The following is a 23,056-nucleotide window of genomic DNA, read 5'->3' on the forward strand; positions in this document are numbered from 1 at the left end:
ACAACCAGAATTTCGATATCTCCATTATTTCGTGGGATATCGCAATGGGTAAATCCTCACGGGACACCCTGTATATGGCATGAGAACAGTAGGGAATTACCCGTTTCCGCCAAAATTTGAAATGACCGATTCCGCCATCGCCCGTTTCCGCCAATTTAAAAAAAGGTTCGATTCCCGTTTCCGCCAATTTACCTGCTATTCACTTATTCATAATTAATATACACAACATTTTGTCATAGTTTTAATAAATATAATAATAAAGTAAAAATCACTTATTCATAATTAATATACACAATATTTTGTCATAGTTTTAATAAATATAATAATAATACATAAATACATATAATATTTTGATATTTTGTCAAACCTAATTTTAAGAAATACAGTAATAGCAGGTAAATTGGCGGAAACGGGAATCGAACCTTTTTTTAAATTGGCGGAAACGGGCGATGGCGGAATCGGTCATTTCAAATTTTGGCGGAAACGGTACATGCCCGAACAGTATAATGTAGTTTTGATTAAAATATTAAAAATCAGTGGCGTATTTACAATTTTTGATTAGGGGGGTTGTCATATCATAATACAATAATTTATAAATATAATTATTATTATAATATTTAAATATTTAAAATTTAAGGTCTCCAGACGCATTCAATAATTCTTTGGGGGGGAGGACCCAGCACCCCCCCCCCATAAATACGCCACTGTTAAAAATTATTTAACAAACAAATATACTACTATATACATTATGTGTACAATACAATGTAAATTATTTTATTAAAATTTAATTTATAAGTTTATTATAATAGGTAATAATATTATTGTAGTACAATACACTGAAATTATTAAATTTGTGAAACATTTTGAAAAAAAAAAAAAAAAAACGGCCGAATGATATTATTGATAGGTATTAATGTTAATGAAATTATTTGTTCTGAAACCAAAAAATTAAAATACAAGGAATAAGGATAGAATAACAAAAAAAATTAAGTAATTACATATTTCACGAATAGGGTAAACGGAAAAAAAGTTTACCGTTGCAGAATAAATAAAACGATAATTCCACTACACTTATTATTTTATTTATAAAATAAATTGGGTTTGCAAATCTTATCTGCAAACGGTCAATGAGTCAGATCATGACAGTTTATTGATATAAGCTATATAGTTTGACAGTTACACATACGCTGATCATAAACCGGTATTTTTATATTATATTATACGTATTGAATTCCGTATTAGTTTCGAGTTGTATACGCGAATGTTTCACCATGAAGCTTATAAAATCCAATAAACAAAATTATAAAAAATTGCTCACCACTTTTCAAGAAATTGAGACGGACAAGGCAAGAATGTTGGCTGAGGTGGTAGAAATTAATCGAAAAAAAGGTAAAACTGAAGTTAAATTGAAAATTTTATGTCAACGTTTTTATGAAGTCCAATCTGCAGATATTCCTAATTTTTTTAAGCAAACAGGTTAGCCATCCGCCGTCCGAATAATGGTCGCGTGACCCTTATCAGGCGAGAAGAAGTCGGTAATGAGTTTGTCGTTCCATAAATCCATACCTTCTGGCCAAATATGATGCACACATCAACGTCGAGGTGTGCTCGACCCCATTAAGAGTGTTAAATACCTTTATAAATACGTCTTCGAGGGACACGACGCTGCTACTTTGGGCACTTTGGCTATTCATGATGGCGATGAGTTGTTAAGGTAAGCAGATTCAATCATTTATTGTTTTCATACACAGAGTTTATAGTATCATATACAGCTTTCAATGTTATTAGTGTTATTACCATTATATATTTCAGCTATGTCAACTCACGGTACGTTGGGCCGCCTGAAGGTATATGGCGGTTGTTTTCGTATGAAATGCACAAGAGAAGTCACACAATCATTATACTACCGGTCCACCTAGAAGATCTTCAGACTGTGTACTTTGCTCCTGGACGTGCCGAAGAACGGTTACACGATGCTAACCAGCGTCGTACGAAACTAACGGAGTTTTTTACATTAAACACAAATGACGAGGAGGCTTAGACAGTACCTGTATCACGAGATACCGGTACATTACACTTGGAACCAAGCGAACAGGAGATGATCGCCGCGGCGACGACGGATGGCCAACAAGACGTTGGCTCACATGTATGCCATCATCCCAATGGATCAGCACCGATTCCACCTACGACTGTTGCTGCTTCATCGTAGAGGCCCACAGTCTTTCCAAGACATAAGGACGGCCGAAGGTATCGTACATGAGACGTATGGGGCTGCGGCAATCGCTCTGAGGCTCATAGAAGACGACCAGGCATGGCATGCGTGCATGGAAGAGTCTGCGGCGTTGGATACTCCCCGGCAACTTCGGTATATCTTCGTCACGATACTGGTGCACGGCCATCCAGCGGAACCGCGGAGGTTACACACGAGCAACGAGGAGAGCATGATGGAAGACTTCAATCGCCGTTTGCAGGACGTTGACCGCGCGAGGGCGGCGACTCTGAACGCCATTGGACACCTTCTTCGGGTACACGGAAAAACGCTCGGCGATTACGGTTTGCCCAACCCGGACATCCGTCTACTGGAACCGGAACAGGATGATCAACTGTTCGGTGTAATAGACGCGGTGGCTCGCTGAGCACAACAAGTGACAGACAAGAATAACGAACAGAGAACAGTGTTTGACCGCGTCATGGCGGCAGTCGACGACAACCGAGACGTGGCAAAAACATTCTACGTCGATGGACCCGGAGGTACCGGTAAGACGACGCTTTACGGTTGCCTCATATAGACGCTCCGCAATCAAGGACGATCCGTATTGTGTGTGGCATACACAGGGATAGCCGCGTCGCTCATGGACGGTGGCATGACTGTGCACTCGACGTTCGGATTGCCGTTTGGAACGCTGACCGACGATGACACATGGGATCACAAACACCGTTCGGCGGTAAACCGATCCTGTTCGCGGGCGACTTCAGGCAGATATTGCCCGTCGTGAGAAGGGGGACAAAAAGTTCCATCGTCCTGGCGTCATATTTAAATTTTTAGATTAATAATGTAGAACCTCAAACAAAAAGAATCGTGGTAAAAAAAAATACATACGATTGACCATATTATTTCGGTTATTTATTTACTTATATCGCTGATGACTGATAGCTAGACAATTACATACACCAAACTATTGACTCTACACTTTTAAATCACTTTACAAATGAAGGCAGTACAAATAAGGCAAGAGTGGATTGCCCAGTCAGCTATCGACTTACACTGTTGATGATTGATAGCTAGACAATCGGCCTACACATTTTTACATACGAGAGAGCACAGGTAAAACACTAGGGGATTGTTTCCAACCAACTCACAACGGCCGAAGCGGATTGCTTGAAACTGAAACTTTCAAACATTGCCACCAAACCTCCAAGCCTTATCAATATCACCAATTCTTATCACAATCACAAATCCTAACCTCAATCACCTCCATAAACATTCGACTTTTATAAATCCAACAACTTGACCCCAAAATCGACATCCACTTTCAGCGAGTCCAACGGGCCTCCGAGTTTCCGATGACAGCTAGTAAATGTAATAAAATTAATCGGAAAATGTGGTCTTAGTATAAGAGAGAAAAGAAATGAAGCTGCTTATCTGCTGAATAACGAGTCTTTAAGAAATTAGTGAAAAAGATAATATTTACAAACGATTATAAGCAATATGTGAAACAAGGTGGACAGCTAAAGAAACAGCGATCAAGAAATTATTTGGTACATATAATAGTTTGGATGATAATGGTATGTTGAGTGACCTTTTACTTGTTTTAACGAAAATTTTACAAAATCCAAATTTAAATCCAGATGTGAGGTCAAAAGCAAGTAATTTTATTTCATCTTTTATTAAATATGAAACTATTTTAGTTGCTAATATGTATATGAAAATATTCCAAATCACTGGGCCATTATCAAGATACTTACAATCAAATAAATTGGATCTTTTAAAATCTCAGCAAATGGTTACAAGTGCTTTAGAAAATCTTAAAGGAACTTAACGTGGTGTGGAAAATGTCAAAGAAGTTTGTAATACATTTATAACTAATACAAACAACAAAATTGAAACTATGGCTATTAGTTATAAATTAAATGTCGAACAAATTCAATCAACATTTAAAGAAAAAAGAATGGCCAAAAAAAAGAAAACTTTTAACTATGAAAATGAAGAAGACCTTATTACAACTCCAGAAAAAAAGTTCACAATAGAAGTATTTAATACAGTATTGGACACAGTGGTTAACAGCATGAATACTAGGTTTGTAAAAAATAATAGCTTATATTTTGATCTTTCACTTTTATGTCCAAAAAATTTTCCTTTTAATAATCTTAAAGATATACCGGAAAGTGCATTTCTTACATTAGCCACTAAGTTAAAACCAGGTTCATATTTCATCTAATATCAGGGGGCTAAGCTAACCTTCATAATAAACACTGATCTGTAGTTCACAAATATATTGAAATAATAGCCAGTTTAGCTCAATTTTTAGAAATTTTTTCGGAAACCTATTGGTATATTGTATACTGCCACGAGTTAGTACAATGGTGCAATCAGAATTTGTCGGTCAGACTTAGTTCCAAGGTTATAACTTATAATTTATGAATTTGCAATTTTGAATATTTTACGTATACGCAGATACCAGATTATTCCCCAAATCTACTCCAAAAAGTACATTTTATAATTTTATTAAATTATAGTATGTAATTATTTATTTTAATGTATATGCTTGAATTTATATTTTATACGCATGTATCTATTTATATTATACAGATTAGAATGGTTTTACTGAGAGGTTTTTATTATACGTCATATAAACCAACATTTTTTTTAAGGGCATTAAAATTACAGGCCTTATTATTATTGTATCTGTATCCAGATAAAAATCTAGTTATCTATACGTACTTATCTAAGTATTTAATTTTAATGGACTAAAATAAAAGTATAGAACAGTTCCAAAAATGCTTTTAGTTTTGATATTTGAGTGAATTGACCTATTTTCCAACTTTTAGGTAAGAACATTATTTGTGTATTGTGTTCTCACATAGATTTTTTACAATATTCTAATTTTTAAGTAGGGTATAGCGTCCTCTTCGCTGCTTACGAATTGCGTCCCGTATAAAAAGGTATAAAAAGGTATAATACTAATTGCATCACGGGTTTTCCTTGAGCACGTCTGAATTGCGTCCCTATTACCTGTAATATCTTAAAAAGCGAAATTATTGGTTATTGTCCATTTATTATAGATTTAATAAAAACGACTATGTTAAAACTTTGATAATTTTATAGTGAGTTACGTTCTGTAGACAAACACAATTATTGCAGTGTAAACGGTTCACTTATTCAGTTATTCACACGTTTCACTTTTTTTAAACCAAGTTTTAACTTTTAATAACTATGGTGAGTGAAATTAAAACTATGTTTAGCGAAAAACAAAGGGATTTATTTGTGATTGTTGTGAACAGATTTTGCTTCCACAAGTACCTACTTAAAAAATAATTTAGAACGGTGGTGTTGTTAATATATTAAGCAAAAACATTATTTTTAACCTACATGTAGTAGTAACTATTACTACAGACAGTCCTAAGTCTGCATAAAAATAGGAAGGGAAATATTGTTTTATTCAATTCGGGACGCAATTAGTATGACCTCAAAAAACACCCGGGACGCAATTCGTATGCAGCCGTCCTCTTAATATACGGTGCAAAAAACCGTGTGCGTGATGATGAAAAATCAATTATAGGTTATTTTTAAATTGTGTTTTCCAATAATTACTACTCAATAAACAATATCGATAATGAACCAATGATCTATTCAATAAAGAATATTATTCAGTTCTAATATATCGAAATAAGTACGCATTAGTTGCCGTAACTGTAACTGATAATATATTATAAGAGTTTAGTATTTATATTTTATTCAGTGTATGAAGACTTTTGGATTAATTTTATTTGAAATTAATAAATATGAATAAAAATGATTTTGTATATAAAAATAATGGAGGCATCCATAAAAACAAAAGTGTTCGGTAAGTTTAAATGAAATATAATCTAGATCATCATAATATTATATTCAATTTTTATGATTTTATATTTTAATATTGAATAGATATTTGATCCGCAAAACCAAATATTGCAAAGGCTCTGCTAAAATGTTTGCGGATGGAACAATTGTTGAGTTGGAGGAACATACGCATGGCCCTGATGAATATGACCACAATCACGACATGGCCTTAAACATTAATAATTTTTTACACAGGAATGAATCATTAACAATAATATATACCTATGTTACCAGCAAAGACGTAAATTAAGGAATTAATGTTAATGACTAGTCAATAACGATATTTCCGATCAAATTAGGCAGTACACGATATTGACTAGTAAATATCGTTAATGTATATTATAATCAGTCAATGATGCAATTAGAAATATCTCCTAGGTAATGACAAATGACAATAACTCCGGAATTTTTCAGGCATAATTGACAAAAATATAAAATATTTTTGCGTTGTAAAATCGATTTATCTAGATATAATAAGTACGTACGATAAAGCTGATAAATCTCTAAAATGTCGACGGCCGTACTTTAGGTATCTATTAAGTACTATCTTAAGATAGCGATAACATGTATCTAGTATCCATCTATAGAAATTACCTTCAAAGTCGACCGATTTGTAGGCGCGCAGTTCACGTTCACTTCACATCCAGTACAACATAACCGTAAACTTTTTGTTCTGACATCGATTTCAGTGAGTTCATACATTTTTGTTTAATTTTACTCTTTTCATTTTTGCTATGGAGATCGAAGAAATGAAAATAAAATTCGAAAATGCAATTTTCTCGGTAATTGATGAGAAAAAACGGGACGATAACACAGCATACATCAATACCGTGCAGTAGTTATGACGAAAAAATATCGGCCGTTAAAAGTGCGAAATTAAAAAAAAAAAGACCACAAGATTACAGATTGATTCGTAAGTACGATGTTATGACTATTGCTGGGAAAGAAAAATTAATTAAACCCATATCAGATGGAACAGTTCTTTATTATTTGAAAGTTGATGAAATGTTCGACGTCCTATATACTACTCATATTGCGATTGGACATGGGGAAAGAGATAGAATGGTGGCTGAATTAAGACATAAACATTGTAACGTTACCAAAGAATCAATTATGGTTTTTTTAAGCTTCTGTTCATATTGTAAAAAAAAACAACCTAATCCGAAAAAAGGTTTGGTTTCGAAGCCTATTGTGCACACAGCTTTTAACTCTCGGGCACAAATTGATCTAATCGACATGCAATCACAATGTTATAATGATTATCGTTTTATTTTAAATCACCAAGACCATCTTACAAAATTTGCATTATTACGGCCTCTAAAGTCAAAACGTGCTGCATAAATTGCTATAAATTTATTAGATATTTATACTACTTTTGGGGCACCGTCAATTTTGCATTCTGATAACGGACGAGAGTTTGTCAATTCAATTATCACTAATCTTAATGAAATGCGGAGTGATGTAAAAATTGTACATGGAAAACCACGACATAGCCAGAGCCAAGGGTCGGTAGAACGTGCTAATAGAGATATTGAAGCAATCTTAGCTGCATGGATGACAGACAACAATAGTAAAGATTGGCCAACCGCTCTCAAGTTTATCCAGTTTCAAAAAAATCGAGCGTTGAATTCAGGTTAGTAATCTTTTATTATTATTTAATTAATTATCAACACAATTAATTTATACAAAATATATTATTTATATTAAAAATATGAAAATATTAAGTCAAAAATAAAAATAAATAAATTCATTCTAGGAATAGGTCGTTCTCCTTATAAAGCCATGTTTGGCTGTCCTGCAAAAATCGGATTAGCTTCAAAAAATATTCCTTATGATGAAATTTCTAAATTAAAATCAGAAGAAGGCGTTGAAAATATATTTAAAAATCAAAACACCGAAGAACTTGAAGTTGAGGGTGGAGGAAATCGTGATATTATAGGTAACTAATACAATTGCATATTTTTTCCTTTTTATTTTTTTTGATTTTTGTAATATCTTAGATTCGAACAAAGATCAAATTAATAATCATAGACAAGGGGTCATAACTAACCTTCAAAAGCAGGTACAAAAAATGATGAAGTATTCTAATACTAAGTTAACAGAACTTCAAGTAGGAACTACTGTAAGAGTACCTATACCTGACGTGGATAGAGCACGTGGCTCACCCCTTAATCTTTTGGCGTCATTGTTGCATATGAAGCTGATATGTATAAATTATGTAAGTACAATAAAAATTAATTGTTAAAATAAATTAATAACAATATTAAAATAAAATACTATGTAGGTATACGGAGTATGGCATGCTAAAAAATAGGTTCACTAGAGCACAACTCGTTCCGTGTCCTGAAAATATATTGAATTATGAAAAAACAATCCGACTGCCGGAGTAAAAGAAATTACGGTTCGTGAGGCTGCTGGATATGGAATCGCGGGATCACAAGGCTATACAAGATGTATTTGCAAAACCAAATGCAAAACTAATTGATGCGCATGTAAAAAAATAATGTTTTATGCAATTCAAAGTGTCACGGCACAACAGATTGTGAAAATAAATAATTATTAATTATGTATGATTTATCATGTATTTATACATTTCTGACCTAATTAAAATATTTCGTTAAACATAATTATCAACATTGCCTATCAGTATTAGACATTAAAGTAAGTTCCTAGTCATAGTTCTAAATGTGTTAACAAAATATTTAAATTTTACAACCTTGTGCCTATGTTTCCTAGGCATAGACAATATCGACTACTAATGTTAGGAATTTATAATATTGGCTAGACATTTACGTTATTAACTAATTTACATCATTGACGATAACATATACATAGCAATAATAATAGTATGAAAAAAAAAGAAAAAAGGATTGAGATATATTTAGATTAAATAATTTGATATAGTTTAGTTAGTTTTAAATAATTGATTAATTTATCAATGTTGATTGGCCGAGGACTTAGAGACATCTTCCTTGCAAAGAATTATTTCCATTTATAATGCCAGCAAATATAATGACTGATTTTGAATCTGGGGTTGCTAAATGCTTTTAAATCTGTTTATCCAGATGCAGATCAGCATTCTTGTTTTTCCATTATGTACAGGTACCTATTTTAATGATAATTTTAACATGTAGTCATAATTTATTTAATGATAGTTAATAGGCGGTGCCCTTTGAATACAATTATTAAGTAATACACTTTTTAATCATAACCGATTATTCAGAATGTACAACTTGGTATGTTCTGAATTTGTAAGATAGAGGCAACGCATCTGGATGTAGCATCCTTTTAAATAAAAATTGTTTTAATATATATTAATAGTCGCAATTTTTTTCCATATTTACTACTGGCATTTAATGGAGAAATGGAAAAAAAAATTGAATAATTAATCTATAAATAATTCATTGCCAAAGTTTAAACTTCTTAATTAGATTTTTTTATTTTTTTTTGTATGGTAAATCTTAAACAGTATTGTTTATTCTCACTTGTTATTCCAGGCACTAGTCAAAAATATCAGAACAAGAGGATTAACGCACTTTGTTAAATCTAATTTGAATACACAATTTTGTGTGCAGATGTTTTGTGCATTGGCATTATTACCTAAAAATAAAATTGATGGAGGGTAGGTATTAAAGACCTGCGCGGGCCGGGTTCTATAAAATGCAAGACGGGCCGGGCCGGACCTCTATTAGGACAAAAGTTACGGGTCCGGACCTGGCCGGACTTTCCCTAAATCAAAGGCGGGCCGGGCCGGACTTTTTTTGGAACAAAAGTTACGGGCCGGGTCGGGCCGGACTTCCTTTACATCAATGGCGGGCCGGGCCGGACCATTTTTTTGAACAAGGTACGGGTTACGGGCCGGGCCAGGCTTCTACACTAGAAATTCTAGCAAGACCAAAATTATAAAAAAATATATATATAGAAGAACCTATAAATAAACTATAATAATGTAAAATAACGACAGGACTAGACGTAAGACGTGTGACGATGGCATTAACTAATAGCTATTTATAACCGCGTGTTTTGATAAACCCGATAACGCGTCACACACTGCAGCGGTGGCGGTAAAATTGTGTCTCAATCGTTTACATATTTTCATCAACGTTTATGCACCGTGATTCGTGTCTCGTGGTCTATCGTATCGTAATTCATAGTGTTCTGTTTTCAGTTAGTAATATTGTAAAGGAACAATCGTTCATCAGACTATTTAGACTTTGTAAATATTTAACTAAGTAGTAAGTACTGATTATTCAATATCTAGTATCTAGTATCTACTCAGTTAATATCATAATTTATAACTTTTAATATTTGCATAATATTATATATAGAATAAATTATATTACATGTAGCACTAACCAGTGTTAAAGACTGAGTATATTGTGTGATACTTGTTAGTATTTTTTATGCTCAACGTGTTGCCGTGTTGGCGCAATCATTATTTACCTATCTTACTTACTTTTTATGTTATTGTCAAGTAAGTAATATAGGCGGAGATCCTGTGAAATATTGAGAGTACCAAACGTACATGGTTGGGCTTCCTCACCAAATGGAAAATACTATTCCCGGGCCGGGCCGGGCTATCAAAAAATATTGTCGGGCCGGATCGGGCCGGGCTTACTCACAAAAAACAATTCCCGGGCCGGGCCGGGCTGTCAAAAAATATTTTCGGGCCGGATCGGGCCGGGCTTACTCACAAAAAACAATTCCCGGGCCGGGCCGGGCTGTCAAAAACTATTGTCGGGCCGGATCGGGCCGGGCTTACTCACAAAAAACAATTACCGGGCCGGGCCGGGCTGTCAAAAACTATTGTCGGGCCAGATCGGGCCGGGCTTACTCACAAAAAACAATTCTCGGGCCGGGCCGGGCTGTCAAAAACTATTGTCGGGCCGGACCGGGCTGTAAATTATCGGCCCGTGCAGACCTTTAGTAGGTATACAGTAATTAATGATGTTTGCCAGTATCTTCAAGAATTTGTTGAAGATACAAAAGATATTGTGTCAAATGGTATTGAATTTGATGGAAAAGTATTTGAGTGTATTATTAAAACATTTATAGCTGATACCAGCAAATGCTTACTGTCTTCAAATAAAAAATCATACCGGGTATTTTTCATGTACAAAATGTAAAACAGAAGGAGAGTTTATTACTAGAATGTGTTTCCCTGATATCAATGCACCCAGACGTACCCATGAAGAATTTGTTCTAGGTTCAAACGAATCTTACCATACAGGGATTATTCAACTTACAGCAATACCTAAATTTTCGGTTATTTACAATATCCCAAGTGACAATATGCATTTAGTTCTTTTAGGAACAATGCAAAAATTAATAGCCCTTTGCCCTTTGGATATAAGACATGGAGGTCCTTTAAATGTACGTATGCGATCAAACACAGTTGAAGATGTATCAAAAATATTAATTGAAAACATACGACCTGTTGTACCTAGCGAATTTCTAAGAAAACCTCGTGCATTGAATCATTTTTCTCAGTGGAAAGCTTGAGAATGTTTTTATTGTATACTGGTGTTGGAGTGTTAAAGAATAAAGTTCAGCCAGATGTGTACAACCATTTTGTTACATTACATGTTGCTATATCATTATTAAACGTAGAAGATCAAACTTCTATGAATATTGATTATTCTGAAAACCTTTTACATCATTTTGTAAAAAAATTTAGCACAATATATGGTGTAAAATATATAAGTCATAATATTCATGGACTTATTCATTTGTCAGATGATGTTGGAAACCATGGAGCACTTAACAATTTTTCTGCTTTCAAGTTTGAAAATTCTATGCAACAATTTCCCAAGATGTTACGTAAAGACGAAAAACCTCTTCAACAAATAATAAAAAGATACAATAATGAATTGTTAATCAAGTCAGGTCAACAATCTAATTGTTGTGATAACAATGTAAATTATCCGAAATTGTTAACTTCACAACGAAATGCTGATAAATATACAACAATTAAATTTCAGCACTTTACAATTTCTAATAAACGAGATAACGGATGTTTAATGAAAAATGGTGAAATTGTTTTAAAAATTAAATATAATATAAATAATAAGTGTTATTTAATTGTTTGTAATCGTTTCTTAGTAAAACCTTACATGTTATAACATGTAAGTCCTCATAATTTAGGTATATTTAGTGTCAGCAAATTGTCCAAAAGTTCTAATTCTTGGCCAATAGATTATATTGATAAAAAAATGTTTATATACATTATGTCATCTAGTATCTACCACTTTAACTTAATATGCAGCATTTCCAATGTTTTAAATTTTAATAGTTGTATATAGTATGTATTTATAAATAATAAATTATATGAATGTAATTGTTAATCCTAGGATAAACTAGTAATTTCAATTTAAAAAAATTAATTTAATATTTAAGTATATAAATAATCCTAAACAAGCATAATTAAATTGTGATACTGTTGCCATGCCCCCCCCCCCCAATTGGCAGATTGTTTGTACATATAACCAGTATAAACTACCATAGTGGTGGTCTTTTTATATTATACTTTGCTCGTCCCCCCTTCTTGGATATGAAAAAATTGCCCTACAATAATACAATTTACAATTAGATAGTTGGCAACCTACTTATAAGGAACTATACTATATTAGTTATAAGCAATTTCTTATTAACTTTATTAACTTTAAAGTTGCACAAGTGCAGTGATGGGATAATTCGACCATTAGTCTTACAATAATATGTATGTTAATAGGGACTCCTGTAGATATTTTCGATTCGGAGTCCTTTTTAGGACACTGGTAGGATAATATACTAAAAGTCCCAATGATATAAGGAAATCCAGCAGAACTCCTGTCGGGCTCTCTTTTAGGAGTCCTTTATAGGACAGCAGTAGGATAATCCCACTGGAGTCCTGGTGCTGTTAGGGAAGTATCAAAGTTTACATACATTTATGAAATGTGTTACCTAATATTTATTAAGTAATTTCTGTTTTGTTTATAGCACATTTAAACGAATTAAGTAAAAAATCACACATTATAATTGATCAATTGGAACAAGGGCATTCAGTAACTCGGCCAATAAAAGTTATAATATATATAATATAATCATATAATGTATATGATCTAAGGTAATAACTAATAATATTTTCCTGAGAAAATCTGTCCAGTGTCCTGGAATGTACGGTTTCTTCCCAATATTAATTCCAACAAATTTGTATCCCAATTTATATAATTCATTTAAATGATACTTCTCACGACTTATCATTCATTCATCGAAGTTATTCCTTGATAAATTCTATCCAGAATAGTACGGGCTTCTTCTTTACATCATGCTCGGACCGGAACCTAACCTAACCGAATCCGGAAAATCAAAAAAACGGACACCAGCGCTCTTAAGTAGAGTACCTTAACAATAAATAGTAGATATTTAAACTGTTAAAAACGCAGGTATTATAGTTCTATGATCATATTGTTCCGCGCCATGATGGTATAATATAATATGGCATATTAGTATAAATTTAGTAATAGTGTATTAAATCAATAAAATAAAATAAATAAAGATACAAAAATGATAAATGAATCTTTTAAATAAGAATTAAAATAATAAATTAATATACTCTCAGTATCTACTATCTACCTATTTAACAAACAAATTAATGTTATTGTTAAAAACGAAGACAAAGCTAAATATGTAGTGTATTTAATATTTATTTTTCTTTGCTACAGTAGCTGAACATTAAAAATAATAAAACGGATTATCAGATATACTAAGTATTTTTTAAACTATATCACAAAATATAGAAAGATAACATTTCGTTCTATAGAAATCAGAAATGGATTAGGTATCAAAATCAAATGTTATTTTAAAACAAATTTATGAATACATATATTATGTAAGTACCTACTTGTTTTTTCATGTTATTATTTTCAATTTACTTCTTTTGACAGAGACTTTTCCACATACTCATATTCTAAACTAACTCATATTGTAGGTACTGTGATATTTAAAAGTGAGGAAAAAAGTTTGTGCAAATTTACACTTTGTTTAATGTTTAAGTTAAAAATATTAGAAAAATGTATTAAAACTCTGTGACTTTTTTAGAGAAATCATTTATATTTTCTAATTACCTATAAATTTAGGTTAAGGATAAAAAAAAAGTACTTCTAAACTCGTAAAAATCAATTTGACTTTATTAGTTTTTTCATAATAAACTATAAATTATGGTAATAAGGTACACTCAAAATGTATGATCGAGATATATCAAATCTAATTCCAAAAGCTACCAAGGTTCTGGGAGTTATTAAAAATGGTTTAACTACCGTAAACTGTTTTGAAATAAATTTCAATAATATAACTTGTATTCCATTTTTCAATTTCAAAATTTTTAATATTATTAAATGCATTATTAAAATGTATGTCTCAAATTAATTTCAAGCTATAAAGTTCTTAATAGTTGATACCTAATTTGAATACAATCTGTAAATGTGTCTCGTTTAATTCCGAAAATTCTGTGAAATACCAATATCGGAATCAAGTCTTGATTAATGGGAGTCCAGGGGGGAGAGCACGGCAAATCAATAGTACTTACTATGATAAAGGAAAAATAACATATTAAACAAAATCGTAGATTTTGGTTGTTTATAAATAATGCTGGTTGCAAGGTGGTGAACAGTTTAGAATTGAAACCCACTGGCCACTACAAAAATAATAATATAATATACATAATCATTGATACATTTTGTTCTGAATTACACAAACAAATTGAAGCATACAAGTTTGTTTCAGACAATTTTTTATTTGTTACAAAGTCGTGTGTTCCAATTGTTGACACAATTAATGAAGAAGATGATATTGAACAAAGTATTGAGAACTTTATATCGACCTATATAAGGAAGATGTATAGATACTAGATGCTTACATACAAAATTTAATTAAAAAGTTTCGAGAGTATTTTTCCGTATGCAGTTATGAAAAACATAAATTAAAGATTGTGAATATTTTAGTATAGGTAGGTAGTAGGTACTTGATGTTTGTAAATGGTTTAATGAAAATGAAATAATTGATGCTTTTCCCAATTTATATATTACTAAATTATTGATATATTCTTTATTTAAAACAATCAACGTGGCGATTTGATGCATGCTTTTACCTTATTTTCTCGAGTAACTAATAGCAATTATTTAAAAAAATACAATTTTCTGCTTATTATTTCTCTTGCAATCAACAACTATTTGTAACAAAAATCTCCATCATAACCTCATAATCTCTGTTTCAGCAACTGTTTGAGTTACAGTTACTAAGTTCAATTGTGAATCTAGACCATTCAGCGAACCACTCAAACACACACAACAAGTTTCACAAAAATCGGTTTCATGACAAAGGGAAATATGAAATCATTCAAAAATATATAGATTTTTAAATTAATTATTTGGCTTAACATTTTTAATTATTCCTTAGTTTCATTTTCAAAATATTCAATAACATCTTTTCTAGCTACAGAAATCACCATTTTGTATAGTTTACAATTTTGATTAATCAATGTTTGTACGTATTCTGGAAACATGTTTACATCCATTGAACCATTCTGAGCAAATTCTGTAATTTGTTGCAAATTCTTCATATAAGCTATCATGACAGTGCCTTTGTTTTCTTCATTTTGTATCCTAGATGAGCACAATGTTTCCTCATCATATGTAGGATCCACTAAAATTTTATCTTTGTAAATACCCTATAAAAAAAAGAGAACATTTTTAATAATTAAAACAATATTAAAAACAGAGGAAACTTGATATTTATCACATTGATACAATCCTTTAATGTAGTGACCTAACCTAACACATAATAAAATACCTATACTCACATTTTTTTAAACATATAAACTACAGTCAAATATCTTTAAAATAAATCTATTAAAATCTTACAGTTTAGCTAGATAAATTAATGACTAAAAACAATTAAACAATGGCAATTTTTTTTCAAATTACTTATTTAACTAAATTGTGGACATTTATGTTCTATGTTATTGTTGCTCAGTATTATGAGTTATATGATTCACATTAAAATTTAAATCATTGAACTGATGGTAAGTACAAAGTCTAGCATATTAACTTACAGTTGACAGTTTAGAAATAACATTGAAAAATTGATTTATTATTTTAATAATAGGTTCCATTAATATTTTCTGATAGCTATTTATTTTTTTTTAATTTAAAAGCAATATAGATTAGAATTAGTTTTGATTACGATAGATATAGAAAAATAAATGGTAGGTACTTTTCGGTTATCGTACCCCCAACGGTCGGCCGGCCGACTGCGGTGACGGTCGGGATATACCGATTCCGCCATCGTACCCCATTATATTTATCTCAATGCTTCCATCATAAAAATATTTTTTATTTACAATAATTTTTTTGGAATTCATATTGTATTGGTATTAATTCTTGTTATAATTTTTTTTTGTATTGATGTTTTATTATACTTTATTGGTATTCATATTTTATTATAATTTCTTTGTACTCATATAATTTCATATTATATTATTTTATTAAAATAAATTATATTTTTGGCAATTATTTATTTATTCGTATGGCAATGAAACTTGACAATATTGAGATAAATATAATGGGGTACGATGGCAGAATTGGTAAATCCCGACCGCTGCCGCATTCGGCCGGCCGACCGTTGGGGTACGATAACCGAAAAGTACCAAATAAATTGTATAAAAGATGAAATTTTATTTTTATTTGCCATAATATAGGTAATTTTAGTTAAATTATTTAGATAATAACTTTCATTTTACTATGTGTATAATACAATATTTAGTAAGTACATTATATATAAGGTATAAAATAGTGGTGTCACTAATATGCGGATTCCAATACTATTTGGATAATCCGGATATTCAAATCCAAATAATAAACGGATAAAATCCGAATTATCCGGATATTTTAAACTTGTTGCTTAATTATTTGTTATTTAATTTATAGGTATTAGACTGTTTTATTTAAGACGGTAAAACTTAAAATTTAAAAATAATAGTTTGATTAAAAAATGTTAGTAAAGTTATATCATTTTATCATAATATGTAATTATTTATCGTTGAGAGTATTTAATTATCTCAAACATATTAGGCTTTAATATGTTTTTGCAATGTAATTTTTATCTTATTGTGAATATTAGTGTTAGATTATATTTTGATTAGATAAAATTATTTCAACTGTCGATTTTATGATCGCTCTAGTCGTAATGGCATTTAATGTTAATTTTCGTTCTGTCTGTATTTTATTCGTCAACTATCAACATCATAAGACAAGATTAATATAAATATTTACTTAATTATTTTATTTTATATTATTATCGTTTGAACAATAACTATGAATCGCAGTAACGTTTGGAAATATATTAATCGCGGTGAAACAAATGAAACAGTGACGTGTAAAATATGTAGTCAAATTTTGAAAAATATGGGGTCTACTTCTTCTTTGTGGTATCACTACAAATCGTGCCATAATACTAATAATGGAATCGATGCAGTACAATTAACTGAGGAGAGGTAAGCCATCATTAATTATTTTATGTTAATAATAGGTAATACAACTATTATATAATATTCTTTTTAAAATTTCTAAATTTTAAACTTAAGTAGCGAAACAGAACAGATATCGACATCAATACCAACAGTAGTATCACAACCACCCCAAAAACGTTTAAAGAGATCTCATGTTTCAACTGCAATTAAATTTAGACCTGTAGATAAAAGTCGTGCCGAACTGATTACTCAGAGTATTTGTCAAATGATTACAATGGATATGCTACCATTTAGTACGGTAGAAAACAAAGGACTTCGAAAATTGATGTCAGTTATTGAACCAGACTATAAAGTACCATGTAGAAATACAATCATCGTTCGTATTGAAAAAATGTATGATGATAAAATGATGGAACTAAAGCGTAATCTAGAAAATATAAAAGGTGTAGCATTAACTACGGATGGCTGGACGTCTTTGACTGAAGATTCTTATATAACATTCACATGTCACTACTTTAATGAAAATTGGAAACTATGTACTCAAGTATTAGGGTTTGAAGAAATGCGAGAAAGCCATACGGCAGATAATATACAAGACAGTTTAATTAATATTATTGAAACATGGAATTTAACCGGTAGTCATAGGGATAAGTCACGATAATGCTGCAAATGTAACTAATGCTGTACGAAACTTACAAGAACGTGATATTTATTCAAGTCCGTGTGCCGCCCATACATTGCAATTATCTATATTAATAAAGGTCGTGAGAATAGAATGTGTAGCCATTTATTAAAATTAGCCTCGAACATAGTTGCTGCTTTTAGGCACTCTCCAAAACGAACAAATGCTTTAGAAAACAAAATCAGCGAATTAGGACAAAAAAAATTGTGCTTAATACAGAAATGTCCGACTAGATGGAATTCTAGTATGGATATGTTAATGTGTTTACTAGAACTTCGGCCAGCTATTGTATCGATAATGTTAGATCATACATTATTCAACACAAAAACAGCAAAAAAATTAGAAATACTCGAAGAAGACTGGGTGTACTGCCAAATATTGGTGAAACTTTTAAAACCGCTGCAATTAGCTACGACAGTTTTATGTTATAAACGACAAGTTACAATATCAATGGTAATTATTTTGCATTCATTTTTTGATATATGATAATAATAAAATGATTTATTTAATATTATAATTTAATAAGTAATAGTAAATTTATAAACATTATTAAATTATTAAATTATTTATAATAATTATATTTTAATACTTTTAAAAAAGTTATTAAGCTTTACAAAATTCAACATTAACAAGCTCAAAATTATATATATTTATCTCTAAATTTTCTCTAAAAAAAAACATTTTATTATAAAACCAATAACTTTTGTGTATCACTCAAAATTAAAAATATTAATTAAAAAAACATATTTTTTAGATACGACCAATTGTTAAAAGCCTTATAGAAAAGCATTTAAAACTCGAAGATACAGACTCAACACTAGCAATGGTGTTTAAAGGAACAGTATGTAATGAACTACGTCGGAGGTTTAATATTGATTTTTAAGAAGAAAATGGAATTGCAGCTGACATTTATTAGGAATATAAGGAAGTAAACATAGCACAAATTGCAAGTTTACTAGATCCAAGGTACAAGAATTTACAATTTGAATCATCAGATCGTATATGAGAAATTATTAAACAAAAAATTCGTTCAAAGATACAGTCAATTAGATATATATCTGAAAATGAAAACACCTCAAATACTAAACAAAGTACAGTATTAGATGATTTATTGGGGATAGTTCCACTAAATTCTGAGGATGAATTTTCGAGGTACTTGGCTGAACCACAAATTAATCATAATGACGATCCGTGTTTGTGGTGGAAATCGCGTGAACTTACGTTTCCTTTTTTATCTGTTCTCGCAAAAGATATTCTTTGTATACCGGCTTCTTCGGCATTTTCAGAACTGCTGGATCAATTCTATCCCTAAAAAGAAATAGAATGACTCCCTTTCATTTATCAGCCCTGGTATTTTTAAATAAAAATATTTGATTCTAAACTAGACTAATATAAAAACAACTATTTTTATTATTATAGCGTGTATCCCGTTTATACTTAAAATTGCATTAAATGTGCCTGTACGTTAAATTTATTTATTAAAAAAAATATTATTATATTGTGTTGATATGTGTATAATGTATATTGTATATCGTATTACTTATTTATTATGTATTTATTACGTATTAATTATTTTTAAAGTTGATTTTGCTATGATTATAATTTATTATAAATGTTAAAATTATTGTTATTATTTAAATATTTAATATTTGCTAAGACATGATCTATATTCTATAATATGAAATAAAACATTATTATAACTACTACCAACTGCATCAACTGTCAACATATTTTTAAAACCTCCCTTTATAATAATTAGATTAGATATATGAACATTTAAATTATTCGGATTATTCGGTTATTAAATTTTGGATCACTAGTACCTATAAAAAATATGTTATTTATAATTGTTTCAGTTTTAGATTCTGAGTGGAGCGATTGGTTTTATTTTCATAATAATGTATGTTTACTCAGACGACAGTATGACATTTTGTATTAGATAACAATATTTAATCTTCAATAGTGATTTTTGAATTATAATATCAAATTGACAATAATTTGAAAATGTTTTATTCTGAGTACTACACGTATCTAATTATTTTTTAGAGGAGTGTAATTGCTTGAACACATAATTAATCCCTGCATGATCATTAATAATGTAAAAAAATACAACAAACCAATGAAGTGGCAACAATCACATCGTACATAGGTATACATCCATCCATTAGTGCAAGTCCTGCAGCTGTGATTGCAGCAGCCAACACAGATCCATCATTTTCTAACACCAGCACGTTGATATGAATTTCAAAGTTGGCAAATTCGCCCTATAAAATAATAGACTTATAGTATGCTATCTATAATCTGTGCACTTTATACATATTATTCTATTATTATTAAATCAAACAAGAATGAAATATAATTACATTAATTAATTATTTAATTATTTAATAATAAACATAATGTTGACAACATAAGAAGCAACAATGATAATATCTCAAAACATATGCTTAGTAATTAAAAACCAATTTAACTGCATTCAAAATCATCATCCATTTAACACTTTGACTGCCATGTGGCTGCTGGCCATCATTTGTTATTATCAAATGTTATACTTTTGCAGCAGCCAACAGCCACAGTTAATCATAACTAACACGCCACATGACCATCGGCAGCCATAACTATATACAATATTATCAAATTATTCATAGGGCTACAATAATGCATCAAAAAAAAAAACCGATGTGGCTTAGCAGGAATCATTACAAATTTTTTGATGTAATAAATATGTTTTTTAAATTTTTTATTGTATTTTAAAATTGTTTAAAAAATTATAATATACAAATTTGGAATGATACTGAAAAATATACTTGGTATAAGATAATGGTATATTGTGTGACCGCCAGCGGCTGCATGGCAGTCAACATGTTAATATGTTAACATACTCACTCTACAAATAGCAGGTTCTAAAGCTCTGCGTAGTTCATTACACAATTGTCGTTCTTCAGAATCTCGCGTATAAGTACGCCTTTGTCTACAAGAAAATGTAGCAAATTTAAATTCACACTGAAGTTCTCCAGTCTTAGCATATTCTACTTTATTTGGAACTTCTTTAGGATCAAATACAGAACAAACTAATTTTGTACTACCACATTCTAAATAAGCTGATCCTTTGGCTTGTGTAACAATACCAGTTTTGATACCTTAATAATAAAAAAAAAATTGAATTAAGCTACACATTCAATATAGCATATTAAGTATTTAAATCTTACACAAATTTCTATGGTCAGACAAATTTCTGCCATCACATCGCAAATCCATCATTAAACCAGTGGCAATTTCTTCTAGAAATGTGTCGTACGCGAACGAACGGATCAAAATGAACGGGTCAAACCTGTGAACGAAACAATCCGGATCGTGAAATAATAAGTCGTCACAGATATATAGAATAAACTATATAGATTGCTAACTGTGATACAGCGTCTATGTAATTGGTTGAAGTCATCGGCCGCCATTTTAATCGAGGCCAATGTACGTTATCACTTGTGTTTAAAAGATAACGTAGACTGATTTTTATTTTGTAATAATATTTATTAATTTTATCATTTTCTAAAATTTAAAATAATAAATTAATAAACTATAATCATAATTCATAATTAAAATCATCTTAAAATTTTTAATCTATTCTGTGATCTAAGGTCTAACCAAAATATAGTTTAATTAGTTTAACACTAAAACACTTTAACATAATAATATTATTAATTGAATTCAGTCTTACAATATAATAATAATAATTAATAAAACAATAAAAACTATTATAAGAATTGTAGGTATAATATATTATATTCAAAAGTCACATATTATAAAATAAAACAGTCTTTGTTAGCTTCTGCCTCTTACTAACTGTTTTTAAAATGGAAGACGTCATGATTTTGCTATAAGCATGTAACCTTATATTAAGGTATGTTCTTGTTATGTGATTTATTATTTCTATTTTATGAGGTCTTGAAAATAAGTCAGATGTATCCCAACAGTTATCACATTCTTGGAACATAGTAGAGGATGTTGCTAATGCATTTTGAACATAAACCATAATTTTCAAGTCCATGTTTTTAACAAATAACTGTTTTTTTTTCAATCATCAACGATTTAAATAAGGATTCTGTTAATTGGATAGTTTTGAAAACATTGTTTGAAGCTAGCCTTAGCCCTCCTCGTTGTTTTGTAAAAGTAAATTTGCTTATTGATTTCATAATATCTGTTTTATTACAGTTAGAGTGATCTTCATACTCAGGTGAGTACGTAATGGCTTCAATACAATACTTACATTTTAAGATCGGTATGAGTTTTTTCACAACATAACCACTAATATAATATAATATATTTTCAGTAATCGAATTAAGAAATGTATTATTAGTTTGTTCTACTAATAAAAAATAATCTACATCATCATTTTCTTGTTCTTCTAGTTTTTTATACTTCCATTTTATCGCAAAAAGAGAATCTTCATTTGGTGATAATATTATTATCATAATAGTGTACAATTGCCAGAACTCATCATTATTGAATTATGCAATAAAATGCTTTTAAGTGCATGCTTGAATTGCAAACAATTAGGGTTGTTGTTATGTCCAAATTTTCCTCGCATAAAACCAAAAAATAACTCTAGAGCATCTTGACTAAATTTATAAGTAAGAATATACTTAAAATTATGATTTGTCAATAAGTCATTGGCTATAGCTAAAGTTGACTTAACAGCTGCAGCAAAACCTAATACAAAAGTTTTCCGCTTGCTCTTCCATAAATATTGGCCTTTAACTGTCTTCAACGA

The 23,056-nt window shown here is 30.6% G+C and overlaps 2 protein-coding genes and 2 pseudogenes across 3 annotated transcripts; 3 read left to right on the top strand and 1 right to left on the bottom strand.

Moving 5' to 3' along the window:
* Nucleotides 1-6,889: 6,889 nt before the first annotated feature.
* LOC149056725 (KRAB domain-containing protein 2 pseudogene) lies at nucleotides 6,890-7,441 on the top strand (annotated as a pseudogene).
* A 108-nt stretch (nucleotides 7,442-7,549) lies between these two features.
* On the top strand, nucleotides 7,550-8,414 carry LOC107169859 (SCAN domain-containing protein 3-like). Its single transcript, XM_089223160.1, has 4 exons — nucleotides 7,550-7,733; nucleotides 7,857-8,039; nucleotides 8,101-8,318; nucleotides 8,385-8,414. Exons 1-4 carry the CDS (start codon nucleotides 7,550-7,552, stop codon nucleotides 8,412-8,414), a joined length of 615 nt encoding a protein of 204 aa, XP_089079286.1.
* A 7,088-nt stretch (nucleotides 8,415-15,502) lies between these two features.
* On the bottom strand, nucleotides 15,503-21,729 carry LOC149056726 (exosome complex component MTR3-like). The gene is made up of 4 exons (XM_089222826.1): nucleotides 21,498-21,729; nucleotides 21,175-21,428; nucleotides 20,406-20,552; nucleotides 15,503-15,806 (listed from the first exon to the last, which is right to left on the bottom strand). Exons 1-4 carry the CDS (start codon nucleotides 21,547-21,549, stop codon nucleotides 15,525-15,527), a joined length of 735 nt encoding a protein of 244 aa, XP_089078952.1. The 5' UTR covers nucleotides 21,550-21,729; the 3' UTR covers nucleotides 15,503-15,524.
* On the top strand, nucleotides 17,872-19,747 carry LOC107172740 (E3 SUMO-protein ligase ZBED1-like; annotated as a pseudogene). The gene is made up of 2 exons (XR_016190849.1): nucleotides 17,872-18,741; nucleotides 19,043-19,747. The product of XR_016190849.1 is annotated as an E3 SUMO-protein ligase ZBED1-like (transcript).
* Nucleotides 21,730-23,056: the final 1,327 nt, after the last annotated feature.

The sequence above is a fragment of the Diuraphis noxia genome, unplaced genomic scaffold, assembly GCF_037042655.1.
Source record: "Diuraphis noxia isolate RWA-SAM2 unplaced genomic scaffold, SU_Dnox_SAM2 contig0003, whole genome shotgun sequence".
NCBI classification, from domain to species: Eukaryota; Metazoa; Arthropoda; class Insecta; order Hemiptera; family Aphididae; genus Diuraphis; species Diuraphis noxia.

Coding starts and splice junctions, on each gene's coding strand:
- LOC107169859 (XM_089223160.1), top strand. CDS start 7,550: ATGCGGAGTGATGTAAAAATTGTACATGGAAAACCACGACATAGCCAG. Junction 8,040..8,100: donor AGGAAATCGTGATATTATAG/GTAACTAATACA, acceptor GTAATATCTTAG/ATTCGAACAAAGATCAAATT. Junction 8,319..8,384: donor AGCTGATATGTATAAATTAT/GTAAGTACAATA, acceptor AATACTATGTAG/GTATACGGAGTATGGCATGC.
- LOC149056726 (XM_089222826.1), bottom strand. CDS start 21,549: ATGATGGATTTGCGATGTGATGGCAGAAATTTGTCTGACCATAGAAAT. Junction 21,429..21,497: donor GTCTGACCATAGAAATTTGT/GTAAGATTTAAA, acceptor TTTATTATTAAG/GTATCAAAACTGGTATTGTT. Junction 15,807..20,405: donor TGATTGTTGCCACTTCATTG/GTTTGTTGTATT, acceptor TTTTTTTTATAG/GGTATTTACAAAGATAAAAT.